General features: G+C 41.5%; 1 protein-coding gene across 1 annotated transcript in view; it reads right to left on the bottom strand.

The window, feature by feature from the left end:
* Positions 1 to 15,398, bottom strand: part of LOC115434815 (Krueppel-like factor 7) — a 55,138-nt gene that overhangs the window by 16,713 nt on the left and 23,027 nt on the right. Inside the window, exon 2 of the mRNA XM_030156941.1 lies at positions 8,662 to 9,289. Coding sequence (XP_030012801.1) covers positions 8,662 to 9,289 — 628 coding nt within the window. The remainder of the gene's footprint in view (positions 1 to 8,661; positions 9,290 to 15,398) is intronic.

Genomic DNA, 15,398 nt, shown 5'->3' with positions numbered 1-15,398 from the left:
CCCCCAAAAAAACAATAAGAACATTGAGTATTGTAGATGAACTGGCTGTGGTCTTAAAAACGTCATGTAGCGCAACCATGATTTATGGAAAAATGACATAATTCCCTTAACATTAACATTATTATTTAGAAATAAATTATTCTCATTTTTTGAGGGGGAGTTTTGTAAATACAGTCCATTTCTATCATCTGTTCTACAGTACATGGTCATAGCCACCTTCTCAAACAGCTTATTTTCATATAAATCACCTGAAAATTCTTTAAAAATATGTGCAATTCAAGCATGTTGTACACAACTTTGAAAAGAAAATAAATATCTATAGATATAGAGTGATTTCAAAAACAGCAGTCACAGACCAAGGGTTGCACCTCATGAGATTTTAACACTTTAAATGTTTATAAAATATTAGTTATATGTCATTTCTCTGCTATTTAATCTCAGAAAATGTAGTTGGGCAGAAATGCAGGCATGACATTATTGACCACCATGTTACGTCTGATCTTATTGGCTTAAATGTGTGTAAACTGTGAGACTCTAAGCTTCCTGGTGCAACTTTAATGGCGCTTTTATGACAATCTAAGCTGATTTATGGTGCATTTCACCATGTCATAAGGAGTAGAATGTTGCTCATTTAACAAATGGTAGCAGATTGCATGTTTTTCCTTAAATACAACATGAGAAAGTGCATGAAATAGATAAAACGCAATGTCAAACAGGTCTCAGAAATCATTTTACACCAATATGCCTTTGCACTATTTAAGTTTAAGTAGTACTTTGTTTATTTTCCTGGCAGAAAGCTTGTCTATTTTCCAATTCCTGACACTTCTGTAAAAGTTAAGTCACTGCAACATACTTTATTAAGCATTCATAACTACATTCTTTGAAAATGTGAATAGTTGTTAATATACTGAGAGTGTAACAGCATTTCCTACTTTCATACTCAAGATGTAAGTGAACTATAATCAACTTCAAAAGGAGATCTCAAACACCAAACAGTTTTCACACTGAAAATAAGAAACCCTCTGAATTATATCATGTGCAACACCTGATACTGACTTCAAAATTAAGCTCTGAATTTGCAAGAATATAAAACGATGTTCAGGTATTACCAGGGTTTAAGATGTAGGAAAAATCAATTGCACTGAAACTGCTATGACTGATGGATACTACCACTCTGATTTTATTTCACCTAAAATAATGTTCCTGCCAGTTAAACTCTATTCAGTCATTTATTTTCTATATCTAAAATTTATGGCCCATCCATGCGCGCCTGTCCCTATTGTGGACATGTATGCCTTCATAGTACTCACTTCCCAGAAACACCCAGAGCAGCAGGTCTGGGCCATCCGGCTCTGGCCAATGAAATTCCCAGGAGGCAAGGATGCCTGACTGTGTTGCCTAGTAACGGGAGCAAGGACGTAGAGTGTGTGTTTGTGTGTGTGGGGGGCGCTGAAACATGAGGAGGCAGTAGTCAGTGCATCTGGCTGGATCTGGCAACGGCACGCCGCCATGCCACCGGCCAATTACCGAGCACGCTGGCAGAGCACGGAGGCAGTTGCCTAGCGACGGTAACCGTAGAGCTGTATGGGGCAAGGTGGAGGGAGGGGTGGGGGAGGAGGGGGGAGAGAGGAAGGGGCTGCAGTGGCGGTGGTGGTGGTTGTAGTCATGGTAGTGGTGCAGGAGGATGAGGAGTGGGGGGGGGCACTGAGAGACCAGAGCCTGCAGCAGTACATAAGCACTCAGCTACCGACTCCTCCAACGATACGCTGCCCCCCGTTGCCTAGCAACAGGACCCCCCCTTCTTCTCTGTGCTCCTCTCCCTTAAGATGCCCTCATACAAACAGGCAAGTGGAGCAGGTACACACTCCTCAAAAACACACAGTGGAAAAGAGAAGGTTACTTTAAAATACAACGTTGCACACAATGTGACTGATTGGCTGATTTATATGGCAATCATTAACGTAATCCACTGGATTAGCCTGAACTCTGCAGCATAATCTGATTATGCTCTGTTACTTTTGGATTACTTTGCCTGTAAAACATATAATGTAGATTAATATGAAGCTAAGTGGATTATTCCTTCTGATGCAAAGAATCACAATTGTGGACAGTGCTCTTGCAAAAACATTATTTATTGCGTTTTATCCAATAAAATCCCCATTAGCAGGCGCCATTCACTCTTTTCAATCAAATATGATGTGCTATTAACATGCTTTTTCCCTTCTGAAAATGTTTTTTGAGGTAATCAAATGAGCTATCGTATATTCCTCATCTGTAATCTGATATCTCGGTGTTTCCCGAGTCACTGTAATCCCATTATGTGTAATCTGTTACTTCCGATTGCTCTTGCACACACATCCATGCAGGAATATATATATATATATATATATGCTTGCATCCACTCGCTCCAGCCTCTCAGGTGCCAGCCTTGAAGTTAATTGCATTCCCTCCATTAGCCAGAGCTGAAGCAGGGCATCCGGGTCTCAGAGGTCATTAGAGGCACTCGGAGAACGTTTTATAGGCTCCAGACCACAACTAGCACTGTGGGCTCAGAGAAGATGAGGGGAGAAACAGGTTTAGAGGGAGGAAATGATGGATGAGGGAACTGACGGAGACATAAAATGTGTTAGAGGGACACTAAAACTGCACAGCTTTACACCTAAACTCAGAAGAGGAGCCATAATCTTTATTTGTTAGAAAATAAGGACCAATCAAAGACTCAATATGTAAGATTTGCATGTTCTCATGTGCTTAGGTGAAGTTAGTCTCATGCCAACATAATGTAATTCTCTTTCTAAACTAAAACTGTCAGTGCCTGTATCCATGACAACAATCTGTACGCTGACTTTTATGCAGTTGTGTTCAACAAAGTGCTTTGTCACTGCCTCCCTTCTGCTCCTCTACAGTAGCAACATTTAGCTTCGAAATGTAATATCAACAAAATGTAGGCTCTCAGCACAAAAACAGATTCCAACACAAACTCCACTCATTAGCACTTGAGCACCTCCATATTTTTGGCCAAACTGTGATATCTGCGTAACTTTACTGTCCTAATACTGCACCATACATTCTGAAAATAATATGACTTAGGCAATTATGCTATGAGGCTAACGAGGTGAGATTGCTAATTTAACTATAGCACATAAAACAGATTAACATTTGGGTATGCTGCAAATTTGTGACAATAGGCATAAAGGTCAATAAGTACCTACCAAAGGTTCTTTGGTATGTATCGAATATGCCCAAAATGGCACTGGGGAATACATATAATATCTCAGATGATTCCGCAATGGATGCAAACAGTCAACGTCAAGGGGTTAACCCCAGCCCTGTCATTTTCCTCTAACTCAGTGCTGTCCATTACTAAAACCATAAAATAAAATAAAATTACTTATGAACATACGGCTAAGGAGCACTACTTAAAACATCAGTGTTGATATGAAACATTTTTGGCATAAAAGGCATTTGTGATTTGCAGAAATATATAGTAACAACAGCCAACATTTTTGTGTTAGAAAATAATCACTCTCTAAACTCAGGCTCAAAAATTTTAGTCACATATTGGGTGCAAACTGGTCATTTCTAAAAGAGACACGAAGAGCACAGTGATAAAATACCAAGGCTGCGTACAGATAGACTCACAGCGTGTAAGACTGATACGCAGCGAAAGGAGGAGAGAGCTAGATAGAGATAAAGATGAAAAAACTCAGAGATCCAGGGAGGGAGGAATATGAGAAATAGAGAGACATAGCGGCGGAGATGGCAGAATAACCCAACAGGCCTAGCGTTTTACCCGTTCCCTCACCCTGCCCAAAATCTAATTGTACCATTCCTTATCTGCCATAAGCCTATTCACAAAAAGCTCTACAGGGCACTGTCATTTCAACTCAGCCGCTCTAATTCCAGATTAAATCGTAGCCTTTTCTCCGTCAGTAATTTATGGAAATAACAACTAAGAAAAAGAGGATTTGAGTAATGACATCTTTAAACTTGTCAGGATAATGGCTCTGTGAATGGGCGAGCCTGTGGCACTGCTGTCTTTTGCTGAAGAGGGTCTCTGTGCTGTACTGTACCTCCCCCCGGTCCCTGTCTTCTTCTGTCTTCATCTACTCTTTGTTTCACTCCACGTCACTCTCACTCCTCTTCCCTTTCTTAAGCTTTGTGTTTCCTTTTGTCATCTAATGTCGACATCCGCCCCCCTCCCCACTTCAACCTTCTTACCTTCCCGGTTTGAATAACAAGACAGATGTTCCTCTGGTAGATGCTTTTATCCAAAGCACCTTAAGTGACAGTGATGAGCTCTGGGGGAAGGGAACTGAGCCCTTAAGGTGCTGTATGTGTCATTGTACTCCATTAAAATGGCATTATATCAATTTGAAACCCCTTTTGCTTGATGCAGAATGCAAGTAATGCCATACAGGCTTACAACCTACATGGTCTTTTCATAATTTATGTCACAAAAATGTCTTTAAAATGTACAGATAAAAGACTGTTATGTATTTATGTGCTGATTAACCTGGTTTTAGGTCTGTTAGACCAACAACGCCATCACTGGCAGCATGGTGGTGCAGTGCTTAGCCCTGTCGCCTCACAGCAAGAAGGTCCTAAGTTTGATTCAAACACTAGGAACCTTTTGTGTGTTGAGTTTGCATGCTCTAACCCAGTGTTTGCGTGGGTTATCTCCAGGTACTCCAGCTTCCTCCCACCATCCAAAGACATGCACTAGTAAGTTAATTGGTTAATCTAATTGTAGGTGTGAATGTGAGGGTGATTGGTTATTCGTCTCTATACGTTTAGGTTGTTAGTGAAAATGAGAATCAGTTCTCAACTAACTTACTTAACACACTTATTATTAGTTGCAGCAGATGTACTGTATAGCAGGTCTGCCTTATAAACTTGATGTACAAGACTACTTCATTTGCTATTATCTGTCCCTCTGGTTTTTACTGGTGAAGTAAGTCTATGTGGTGTGAGTATATTATATTCAGCTATCTGTGAGTTGACATTTTCAAAGTCCCTCTTGCAACCTGCAAGTTTGCAATTATATGTTGAAAAAAATTATAACTCTTGACAAGAATTTGGGTCAAGCACGAAGGCAGGCCTGCTTAATTCATGTGTTGTGCAGTTTATCAGTTTTACCACCTCCATATGTGCAAATGTTTCGTCAGTTAAAACAAAGTGTGAAGAAGGTGGAGAGGTTTACTTGTACAAGACTGTTTTAATGGTTGTTTATAACCTCCCTATAGTTGCTAATCCAAAAGTTTACACTATGCAAAAGCACTGCAATAGTAATAATTTAGTTTAGTTTTAGTTTAGTTTGTCTCAAGCTTTGAAGTAAAAAAACAAAACAAAACAATAAAAGTAAGAGATCACTTACTTATGCACCTATCAATGGTCATTAATCACAGAAAAGTAACAAAATACAATAAATTTAACATAAATGTACATATGTCTCAACTCATAATAATAATGGATTAGATTTCTACATCACTTTTCAAGGAACCCAAAGCGTTTTACATTACTGATCCATTATTTAAATGAAATGAGTCATGGTTCAGTTTGACCTGGACCAACACCACATGTTCTGGTCACACCAAACACTAGCTCATTCAACTACATGTTGAAATGGCAACAGTTGATATTTGGATCATGCACAGTTTTTTTTTTTTTGCAGGGACTTTTTTCATTTCAGTCATGTTCCACTAACACAAGTTCAGTAGGTCACCATTAAAACAAAGTGTGACAATAGGTCTGGCGATACAAGACTATTGACGGGCGATCATAGCACTCAAAAAACAATATAAAGGAACTAGACTAAGACCATATGTTTTAGTCAGACCAAAGACTAGCTATTTAGTCTGGAGATTTCACACTATGCCTACAGTCCAAGCCAAAGAAGAAAGGCACAAAAGTGCCAGATACAACCTCTGACTTTAGTCTTACTCTTGATAATTTGTTTGCAAACCTGGCAGTTGTTAGTAATTGTTGGTTGCAGCCTGTGTTCATCACTGCCTCATTTGCATGTCACTCATCAATAGTTATTTAAAATCTCTACACATGCTGAGGGAATACAAAATGATACTTGACTGAAATCATCTCCATTGCTTTGGTGCAACTATTTCTCTCCAGCCTTTTGCTTGTCTGGGTATTTTGACTGGACTGCAGCTGTTGCACTGTTCTCCCATCGCTGGCCCAGTTGGCATGGAGTTTAATCCCAGCGGCTGTAGACAAGTCACACTGGGGAAATCAATGATCACGTGTGAGCCCGTTGTTCCAGTCTGGCTCACACCTAAATCTGTGGTGGGCGCCGTCCAGGGTGTGATCACACTTAGACCTTAACATATAGTAGTTGACAAGTTGATTTTGTGGCAGATTCACACCCATCGAATAGAAGTGAGCCAGAAGGGGTAAACAAGTCATGTGTAGCTTCATTGTCTGAGAGCTTTGGTATTCAGTCAAGCTGGGAGTCTAAGGGTAAAGGAAAGCCAATCGAATTTAAGTCTCTGTAACCTAATTTAACATGATGGACGCTCCGTTCTGTACCTTCCTGGACCTCAGCATACATTTGATTTGCTATTTTTGAGCTGTCAGCTACTAGCTACCAGATGTCAAAACCCATACTATTATCCAACTAATACCTTTCTTACAGGGAGTAGTTTTGTTCTGACCTTCCCGACAAAAGCAAAGTTGTGAACTCACAATGAAATATCACATCATCCATAACACCTGACATTAAAAAAGCTGTCATCTCCTCTTCACATTTTAAAACATATTTTTCTTGATTTTAAATAATCTTATTACTGCCAATCTCCAACCCCAAATGGAGAACTACTGCCCTAGACTTATAGAATCCATAGAGGACAAGAGGGCCTGAAATAAACTGGGGAAATGGCGGCCTATCCAGGTCAATCCATCCATCACTGTGCAGTTACTCAGACGGAGGACAGCTCCCCGACAGGGGTCTGAGTGGTTTAGGATTGAGATGGAAGAGCGAGAGAGTTATAGCTCCTGAACCCTCCCCCCCTCCATCTTGAGAAGAACCTTGACAAGGAGGACCTGTCCTGGTTTGGCACAGAGAGGTACTTAAGTAGAGGGAGTGGGATAAGAGAAGTGGGTTTTCAAAAATCATCACATTTTTATCTTACATGTTAAAATTTCCATACAGCACCAGGGGGACCTGGCTTTAAGTCTGTTTCATGATTACAGAGCTGTTTCTTCTTTGACATGCGTATCATTTCTGTAAATTTTGTACTTGTTCCAAGAATGTGAAGCAGGTGGATTTTCCACAATTATCTCAGGGCAGGTTATCTAGAAATACTGTAGGCCAAGTGGAAAGAGTCTTTACTGAAAACAGCCCACAGTTTATATCTGTCTTGTGGGAAAAAATTCTACTATAGCTCCTTGGTTTCAACACAGTGTCCTCTCCACTGTGCAGCAGTCATTTGGCTTCAGGACTGAGTCGTTTTGACCTGCCACCGACAATGAGATTCAATCAATTTCATCAGTAGCAGGTGTATCAAATGGCCACTCAGTCTGGTAACAGACTTGTCCTCAGAGATGCCTTGCTGAAAATCTCACAGGGCCAATTACTGATATTAAATATATAAATGTGTTTCCATCCATCTGTTTCAATTTGCACATTAACGTTTTATTTACACTTGGCAGATGTGTAAAGGGTGTGTAGTTAAATGTAAATGCATAAAGATGGCATGGAAACTGATTCAGCAAATAAATGAGTGCAATTAATGTGTGAACCAATACAGAGATTGCAATGTCCTGGAATCAATACAAGATACATTAATAAATGCCATATTAGATGTGAAACAGCAATAAAATGCCTCCATACAGGAAAAGCTACAGAAGTAAATGTTATAGGTAAGTTCTGAGAAGCAACTGTAAGTGTTTGAATCAATGTTATGTGAACAAGAACAGATGTTTGCAGGTGGTTCAGTGGGACATGCTAAAAACAGCTTCAGTTTTGAAAAGATGGAGGAAATTCTCGATCCAGTACCCCTGGTTGTGTCTACCAGGTCTTTGTTTAACATCACAATTAGTATGTTTTTGCATGATTTATTATTTATTATTATTTATTATTTATTAACTAAAAAAACAAAATTAAAACCGAAAAAAAGGAGCTTACTTGGAAATTATTTTATTTCCCAGTAAGGTATTGATTATTCAAACATAGAAATACTTGATATCTATCAAATATTGTTACAGTCCTCGCCCTGGATTTTGCCCTAAAAGGGACAGGTGAAACATGTCTTAACTAATAACATATCCCTACAGGATGAAAAGATGCATAATTTAGAATTTTCTTTTGCAAGTTCTCTGAAAATTGCAAGATGATCTAGCTGCGGAAGCTGGAGAGTAGAGCTCCACACTTCCACTTTCGTTCACAACATTTGACCTCCACTGAGGGTTAGGGTGAAGTTTCTCCATAAGTGAAGCTCCAGTTTCTTTGGTTTCCACAGCTAGAATCATCTGGAATATTGGGTTTAAATCTGCAATAAATTGTAGTGGAACCCTGACATGACAACTAAATGCATTTGGATGCCTGTTATCAACATACTAAAGGGAATTTGATGTTTTGATGAGTATTTCCTATTAATGTGAGTATAGTAAATGGTGTACATCTTAAAGGTCAGTGATGAGTCTAACCTGTGTGCGTCCTTTGATGGGCCTTTAGGTGGGAGCTCTTGGTGTAGACCTTCCTGCAGCCGTTGAACTGACAGCGGTGAATCCTCTTCTTGTTCTCCGGTAGCTCCCCCATCCCAATGACGCAGGCTGCCCCTTCGTCTTCATCCTTCATCCGGACTGGGAGTGCATGTGCTGCCACTAGCCGAGCGGCACTGAGGCCGACCTTCCTGGCCACCAGTTTCAGGGTCAGCGTACCGTCAGCCGAGGCCGTCAGCGTCTGGTTGGGTTTGACAAGATGCCGCCCCAGTTCTGGTGACGACGGGGGTGTGAGGGAAGTAACGGCGCTCAGCTGGGCCTGGTTAACTCCTTCCACCCCTTCGACATTCTCCAGCCCCTGTCCCTTGGGTTTGATGTCCCTTTTCATCGTACCAGCAGTGGGTAAGTTCTTCCGGGTTGGGCAGAGGACCACTGGAGGTGGACTGGGGGGTTCAGGGAGGATTGGCAGGCTTGGGAGCAGACTGTCTGACAGGTCTTCCTCACCATCCTCCTTTAGGTAGGCTGGAGTTAAGAGGCCGTCCAAGTCCTGGTCGAAGAGCTCAGACAGACGTTTGGGCTCTGTCTGCAGATAACGCTCCAGTTCTAGGCAAGTCTGGAAGAAAGAAAGTGGGAGAAAAGACTCTCAGGCAAGACAATATATATATTACATTACTATTTTGAAAGGACTAACATGTGATACTCTCTCATGTCTAATGGAAATGTATCAGACGTCAAGAGGTTTTAGTCACAAACTATAACATTTTGTAAAAAAATGGGAACCTTGGGGTGTGACTATTTGCAAGAAGTTACCTATATTACTTTTCAGTTGCTTTTGTTTACCTTTAACACTGTTCTCATCATGTTAGTATAAATCAGATTGTTTGAGATTTGAGGATTTAGAAAACTTTGTTGCATTCGACAGCAAAGAATAATACAGAATACTGATGGTGACAAATTTAAATGACCAATGACCATCCTTAGGAGGCAGTAGAACCAAAGAGGAAGAAAAGAAAAACAAATAGACAAAGCTACTGTCTCCCTTGCAGTATCATCAGTCTCCACCATACCCATCACTTGTCTGCGTGTCAAACTGGATTCTGACATTCATCTGACATTTGGTAATGATTTGTTGCTCCGTTAAGCACTGGAGAAACTGCAGCTCTTGTTGACAATGACTAAACTTCACAATTTACATTTGCAGATATATACATATATACAGGTTTGTCTTGGGGAAAAACACTATTTAACCACATTAAACCAAACAATCAAGATGAGGAGAGCATAACACTCATGATTTTACTTTGATGTTGGAAATGTGTGAAATTCACTTGAAAAGGCTGTAAAACCAGCTGTAAGGCCACCAATATGAGACCGCACTTACACCACTCATATCCCCTTTGACAGTTTCAACATTCATCAGATATGCCTTTACACACTGTAGAGGGAGAATCTGCATGGTGCCATCCGCTCACCCAGACAGGCAACTTAGCAGCTCTGCCAGCTGTCACATGCGTGCACGCACAGATAGCCACCAAGACAGCCAGGATTACCTGGCAGCTCCGGGAAAGATGGCTGATTACACACTGATTGATTACAGCCGCTCTAGAGTGGGGCAAAAAGGAGGCGAGTGGATACCAAGAGGAGAACTCCTAAACTGTACAGAACTCCTATCAAACAACATTTTATAGGGCTTTGACAAGCCATGTGTGCACTGGCCTCCACTGAGCCAAGATAGGAAGATTTATTCAGCTGTAGTTATGGTCTGCTTCATCCCTATTACTCCAAACACCTCTCCCCACGGAGGGCAAATAAAAAGGCTGCATCCCCGATTTGTGTGAACTGGCATCCTGAGAAGTCTATTACTTTACAACAAGCTGGCAAGGTTCTGAGAGGAGAGCCAGCGAGGGAAAGAGATGCTCCATGTCCAAGGATGAAGCTATTATGTTTGAATGGACGGCGCCAGTTTGATCCCAGGGATCGTTGTGTTTCACTTGTAGCCGCTAACCCATTTTGACAGCTGAGATGGAGGCTAGCAGCTCCACTGGGCTCGTGCAACTCGCCACTTCATTTGTGTGTAAATAGGCACTGACAGACAGAGCAGCGAGTTCCATTATCAGGAATACGATTGTACAGACTGAACACATCAGAGACATTTACAATCTTACAACCCCACCCCCCCCCACCACCCCACCACCCTACTCCACCCCATCCCACCTCTTTTCTTGTTTGCACCTTCTAAAAATAAAGCTGCACTTCTTCTTCTTCTTTTTGGGAGGGGGGGTGTCTGTTGCTAAGGGAGTATGATTTCTCCTCGAAGTCTTCCAGGAACAAAAAGGGATTTGGAGTTGTTTTTTGACTGTTTACTGTATTTGCATACTGACATCAAATTAAAAATCTGCTCAAGACCACATCTGCTGTGAGAAGTGAAGATAATGTGCCCTGCCTCCTCCCTCCACGACATGTTTCTTCTTTGAAGGCTTAAATAATAACTTCTTTCATGCGCTATCTAAAGGGTCTGCACTGTTTCCTTGAAGGCTGCGTCCGATGAATTAAAAGAGAAGGGTTATTTTCCTTCATCCTTTGAGAGCACAATTAAAAACTGAAGGCGTCGAGACGGGATGAAGAGAATAGCATGAGGTGCGGCACAGTGGTCGAGTGAATTCTAAAAACATGGTGGGTGCTATATTTCAACCCCTTCACCACATGTCTATTGCTTTCACTCATTGTTACTGTTACCCTTTTCCTTCCACCTCACTCCCTTCCTTATCGATTCCTTAAAAATCACTCATTTTCCTCTTTTCCCACTCCTTTCTCCCTTTCTCCTCCTTGTTGTCGCTTCCTCCTCCTCCCCCTCCTCCCAAGGTGAGGACTAATTATCCGCTAAAACCAGCCAGTTAAAGGGGACTTTATTCAGCAAAACGCTGAGGACTGCAAACCAAGGTGAGTGTGTTGAGTGTGTGTGTGAGGTAGAGATAGTTCAAGGGAGCGGAAAAGAGGATAGAGACGGATAAGTGAGAAGGGATGCTGAGTGGAAGGTGAAGACGAAGGAGGAGGACGAGGAGGAGGAGGAGGAGGAGAGATGGAGGGACAAGGTGAAGGAGGCAAGAGGAAAACGGGGGGGGCGAAGAGCGAAGGAAGGTCTTGACTTCATTTTCTCCGCGGGGGGCGAATCCTTTTTGGAAGTGTGACATTTGGCGTAACAGGATCCTGTCAGCGGGCAAGCCACGGGCCTCGCACATACATAACATGTGAGCATACACACAGAAACGGGTTCACGCACACTAAATGTTAGGTCATGACTGGGTAGGGTGTGTGCTTGGGTGTTGTCATGACGATGCTTGGCGCTTATGTGAATACAGTACAGAATAATGCAAGATGTTTGACAAGGTACGGGAGGATAAAAGGGGCTGCAGGTGAGGGGATGGCAGGTACAACAGGCTTAGTGCGTCACTCTCTCCATTCGTCTTCCCCTTTCCTTTCTCCCATCACTCCATCAAGACCTTCCCCCACTTCTCCCCTCCACCCCACTCCTCCCCCAGGTGGTGACATTAACATTGTTAGAGAGAAGGTCATGCAGTTGATCAGCGGTTTCTGTGTGCACATTGCTGAGTACTGTGGGTGTACGTACTGCATGCGGCGTGCAATTATGCTAGTTTGTGTGTGCACATAATTTTGCAAGTGTATGTGTGAGTAGCTTAATTATGCTTCTCTGTGTGTAATTATGCAGCTCTTGTGTGCATGTACGTGCGAACACCTACGCACATGCATAAACGCGTCTATTTGCTGGTTTTGTGGCCCAAAGTGAGTGTGTAACTTGCATTGGTGTGTAAATGTGTGTGTGTGTGTGTGTGTGTGTGTGTGTGTGTGTGTGTGTGTGTGTGTGTGTGTGGGCAAGGAGTTGAAAGCCAAAAGCATCACACAATAGCCAAGATAAAGGAGCCGCTTCAACTCTATTTGGAGAGACGCCGATCTGGAGAGCCAACATCGCTTGGCTCCTCACAAAGCCAGGGTCCATTTCCTAAAAGGCTTTCAGGATGATTCCTTCACAGGGCCGAGGATAAGCCGAGACAATCCAATGGCTGTTCCAGCAGCCCCGACCCACCTCCAAAATGGGGGAAAATCACTTTGGCGGTGCCAAGGCGGTGTGGAAACTGTCCTTCGATTGATTCAAGCACTTTCCTTCAGACACCAAAACAAGGGTGCATCATGGTATATTTGTCAACATAAGGGACATGTATTAACTCAGTGGGATTTGTCATTTTATTCTGGTGAACATGTTGTTTTTTCCATGAGCAAGAAAATTACTCATAAGTTGTCATCATCAACATCTTTCTGTACAGTTGATGCATTATAATCCAGGCCTATAACATACTTCCTTTAAATGCTAACTGGTTGTGGGATGATATTTTAAGGGAATGTGCAAGTTTGCATTTGTAGCCCAACTTCACTAGAAAATAAGCAATATTAGTCAGTTGTTTAAAGACATTAAAATAACAGATGTCATATGGTTGTACTTCAAACCTTAGAGAAAGAAGGTAAAATAAAGGGTTATGATGGAATAAGAAACCCTGTTAACATAAACTCAGGAGACCAGTGTTCATGTCCAGTTTTAAACCCTGTCTGGTCAATGATATTTTAACTATTGCATCGATCTTTTAGCCACAGAAGTAAACCAAACCAATTTTGCATGGATTAATATGGATAGATACAGGATTTTTTTTTTGCATTGCCTGGATAGAGATAACAGTATTCTTCATCAGACTAGATCCTCATAATGCTACGTTAATTTTGCGTACTGTAAACTTTAAACTTTATAATACTTGTTGGTTTTGTGGCAAATTTCACTTTGGAAAGTCCAACCTAAGGTCTGAAGTAAAGCTATTTATTTATTCATTTATTTATCTAATACTGTGTATATTTTGTCAGATTAGTTTTACTTTCACATTACAAATTAGCAGACTAATACATCCTGTCATCTACTGTATCTCCATTTATATGTAGATGGGTGTATATCTGACATTGCCATGATGTTGAGTCTCCCTATTTTAAACTTCTTCCATTTCTATTTCTACACTGTAAATGAACCAAACTGTGGCTCAGTTGCATCCACGCTGAAAACAGCTCTTTATTTTCAGATTGAAAACTGGATGATTGCTCCCTGGGAGGTTTGGCTGAAATCAAACTTGACCAAAGATGAGAGGAGATGTGAGGGGTGAAAGTGTTTATCTCATCCAGACTCATTTCATAGTAAAAACACCCAGCGTATTTCATGTCAAGTCTTCCCATCAAGTCGTCAACTAACATGACTCACAAGTATAGCTGTTCTTTATAAATCAATAATGTTATATTAAACACAGTAACCTTGGGACAATACTTTATTTTTCCAGTGCTAATTTCCTGCTTATGTCACATATGATAATTTTTCCCAAAATAACCACTTGAAACCTTTGGTACAACACTGAAACGTTCCCCATCTGGCAACGCTGAAACACTGGGCCCATTTTGGGAGTCAGGGGCGATCGTTTAAGTTTGACGACGTGTTACTGCCCTCTTATGTTTTATTCCAGCCCATATCCCACATCGTGCAGCCAAAAATGCAACATAAGCTACTTAAAAGGGACAAATGACCCCTGGGTAGTGATTCCACTTCCTGTGAATATACCAGCATATGCTCAAGCAAAAACCCACACTGAATCACACATGCAGAACACATCTCAGGTAAGTGAGGCTTAAAATACAGCAGGTGTGACAAATATTCGCTGATCCTGAGAACACGCTCCTCACAAAGTCAAGTGGGCTGAGAGCTACGAACCAACCCTCCTTCGCTCACTTCTCTTGTTTATTATCTGATGTGATAAGAGTCTCCTTTCCCTCCTCCCCTTCATCTTCCCCTCTTCTTCCATGGGGCCCTCGGCCTGGCAGCTGATCCTCTCTCCCCGTCACCTCCCTTCACATTTGGCCTGTGCCGAGCCCGCCTGCCATCACCATCAAAGAGAAGTCTGCCTCCCAACTGTTAGCACCCCGCGATGTTGCTAATAAAAAGCCTGGGTTATAAATATGAACAGAAGAGCATGCATAATGCCCTAAAGGAAGGCCCAAAACACCTCTAAACAGATAAATGTAATGGGGAGGATACGGCTCATTAATTTTAGGATGATCGTGTTTAGTTTTTACAGATGCCATGATAGAGACAAGGTGCTATGAATAATATTCAGGGCTGATGCTAGCAGAGTTGAAAAGGGCAAGACTGTAAAGGGGGCCCTAAGCTGGAGGGGGTGATTTGGCACTATTGTTAAATACAGTCCGGTTTTGGGGGGGGCGCTGTCACATCTTTTCAGAGATGACCCATCATTCCCTGCAACACCTTTTTTTTGCAGAGTTACGAAATGTATTTTTTGCAATAGCCTTGAAAGCCAATATAAAAGCACTGAATCTGTGAAGTGATTACAGTTCTTTCATTATGAAACCCCAAGTAAAATATTGTTTCTTTAAAAAATTAAATGTCTTCTACAGCTTTGTTGTGACTTATAGATACCTCAGTTTGTATTTTATGGTCACAGTTCATTTTGTAGTTTGTAAGATGCTTTCACCACAGAAAAATACACTTTTCAATGTACTTTGATTGTAATCATCTTTCACAAATTGGAAAAAGATTGCTTTTTAGGCCCAACATGACATTTTGATTACTGGGCGTTTCTATGTCTAGTGAGGGTTATTTGAAT

This window comes from Sphaeramia orbicularis, chromosome 2 (genome assembly GCF_902148855.1).
Source record: "Sphaeramia orbicularis chromosome 2, fSphaOr1.1, whole genome shotgun sequence".
NCBI classification, from domain to species: Eukaryota; Metazoa; Chordata; class Actinopteri; order Kurtiformes; family Apogonidae; genus Sphaeramia; species Sphaeramia orbicularis.
Note: the sequence above shows the minus strand (reverse complement) of the source record. Positions and strands in the feature narration are given on the sequence as shown.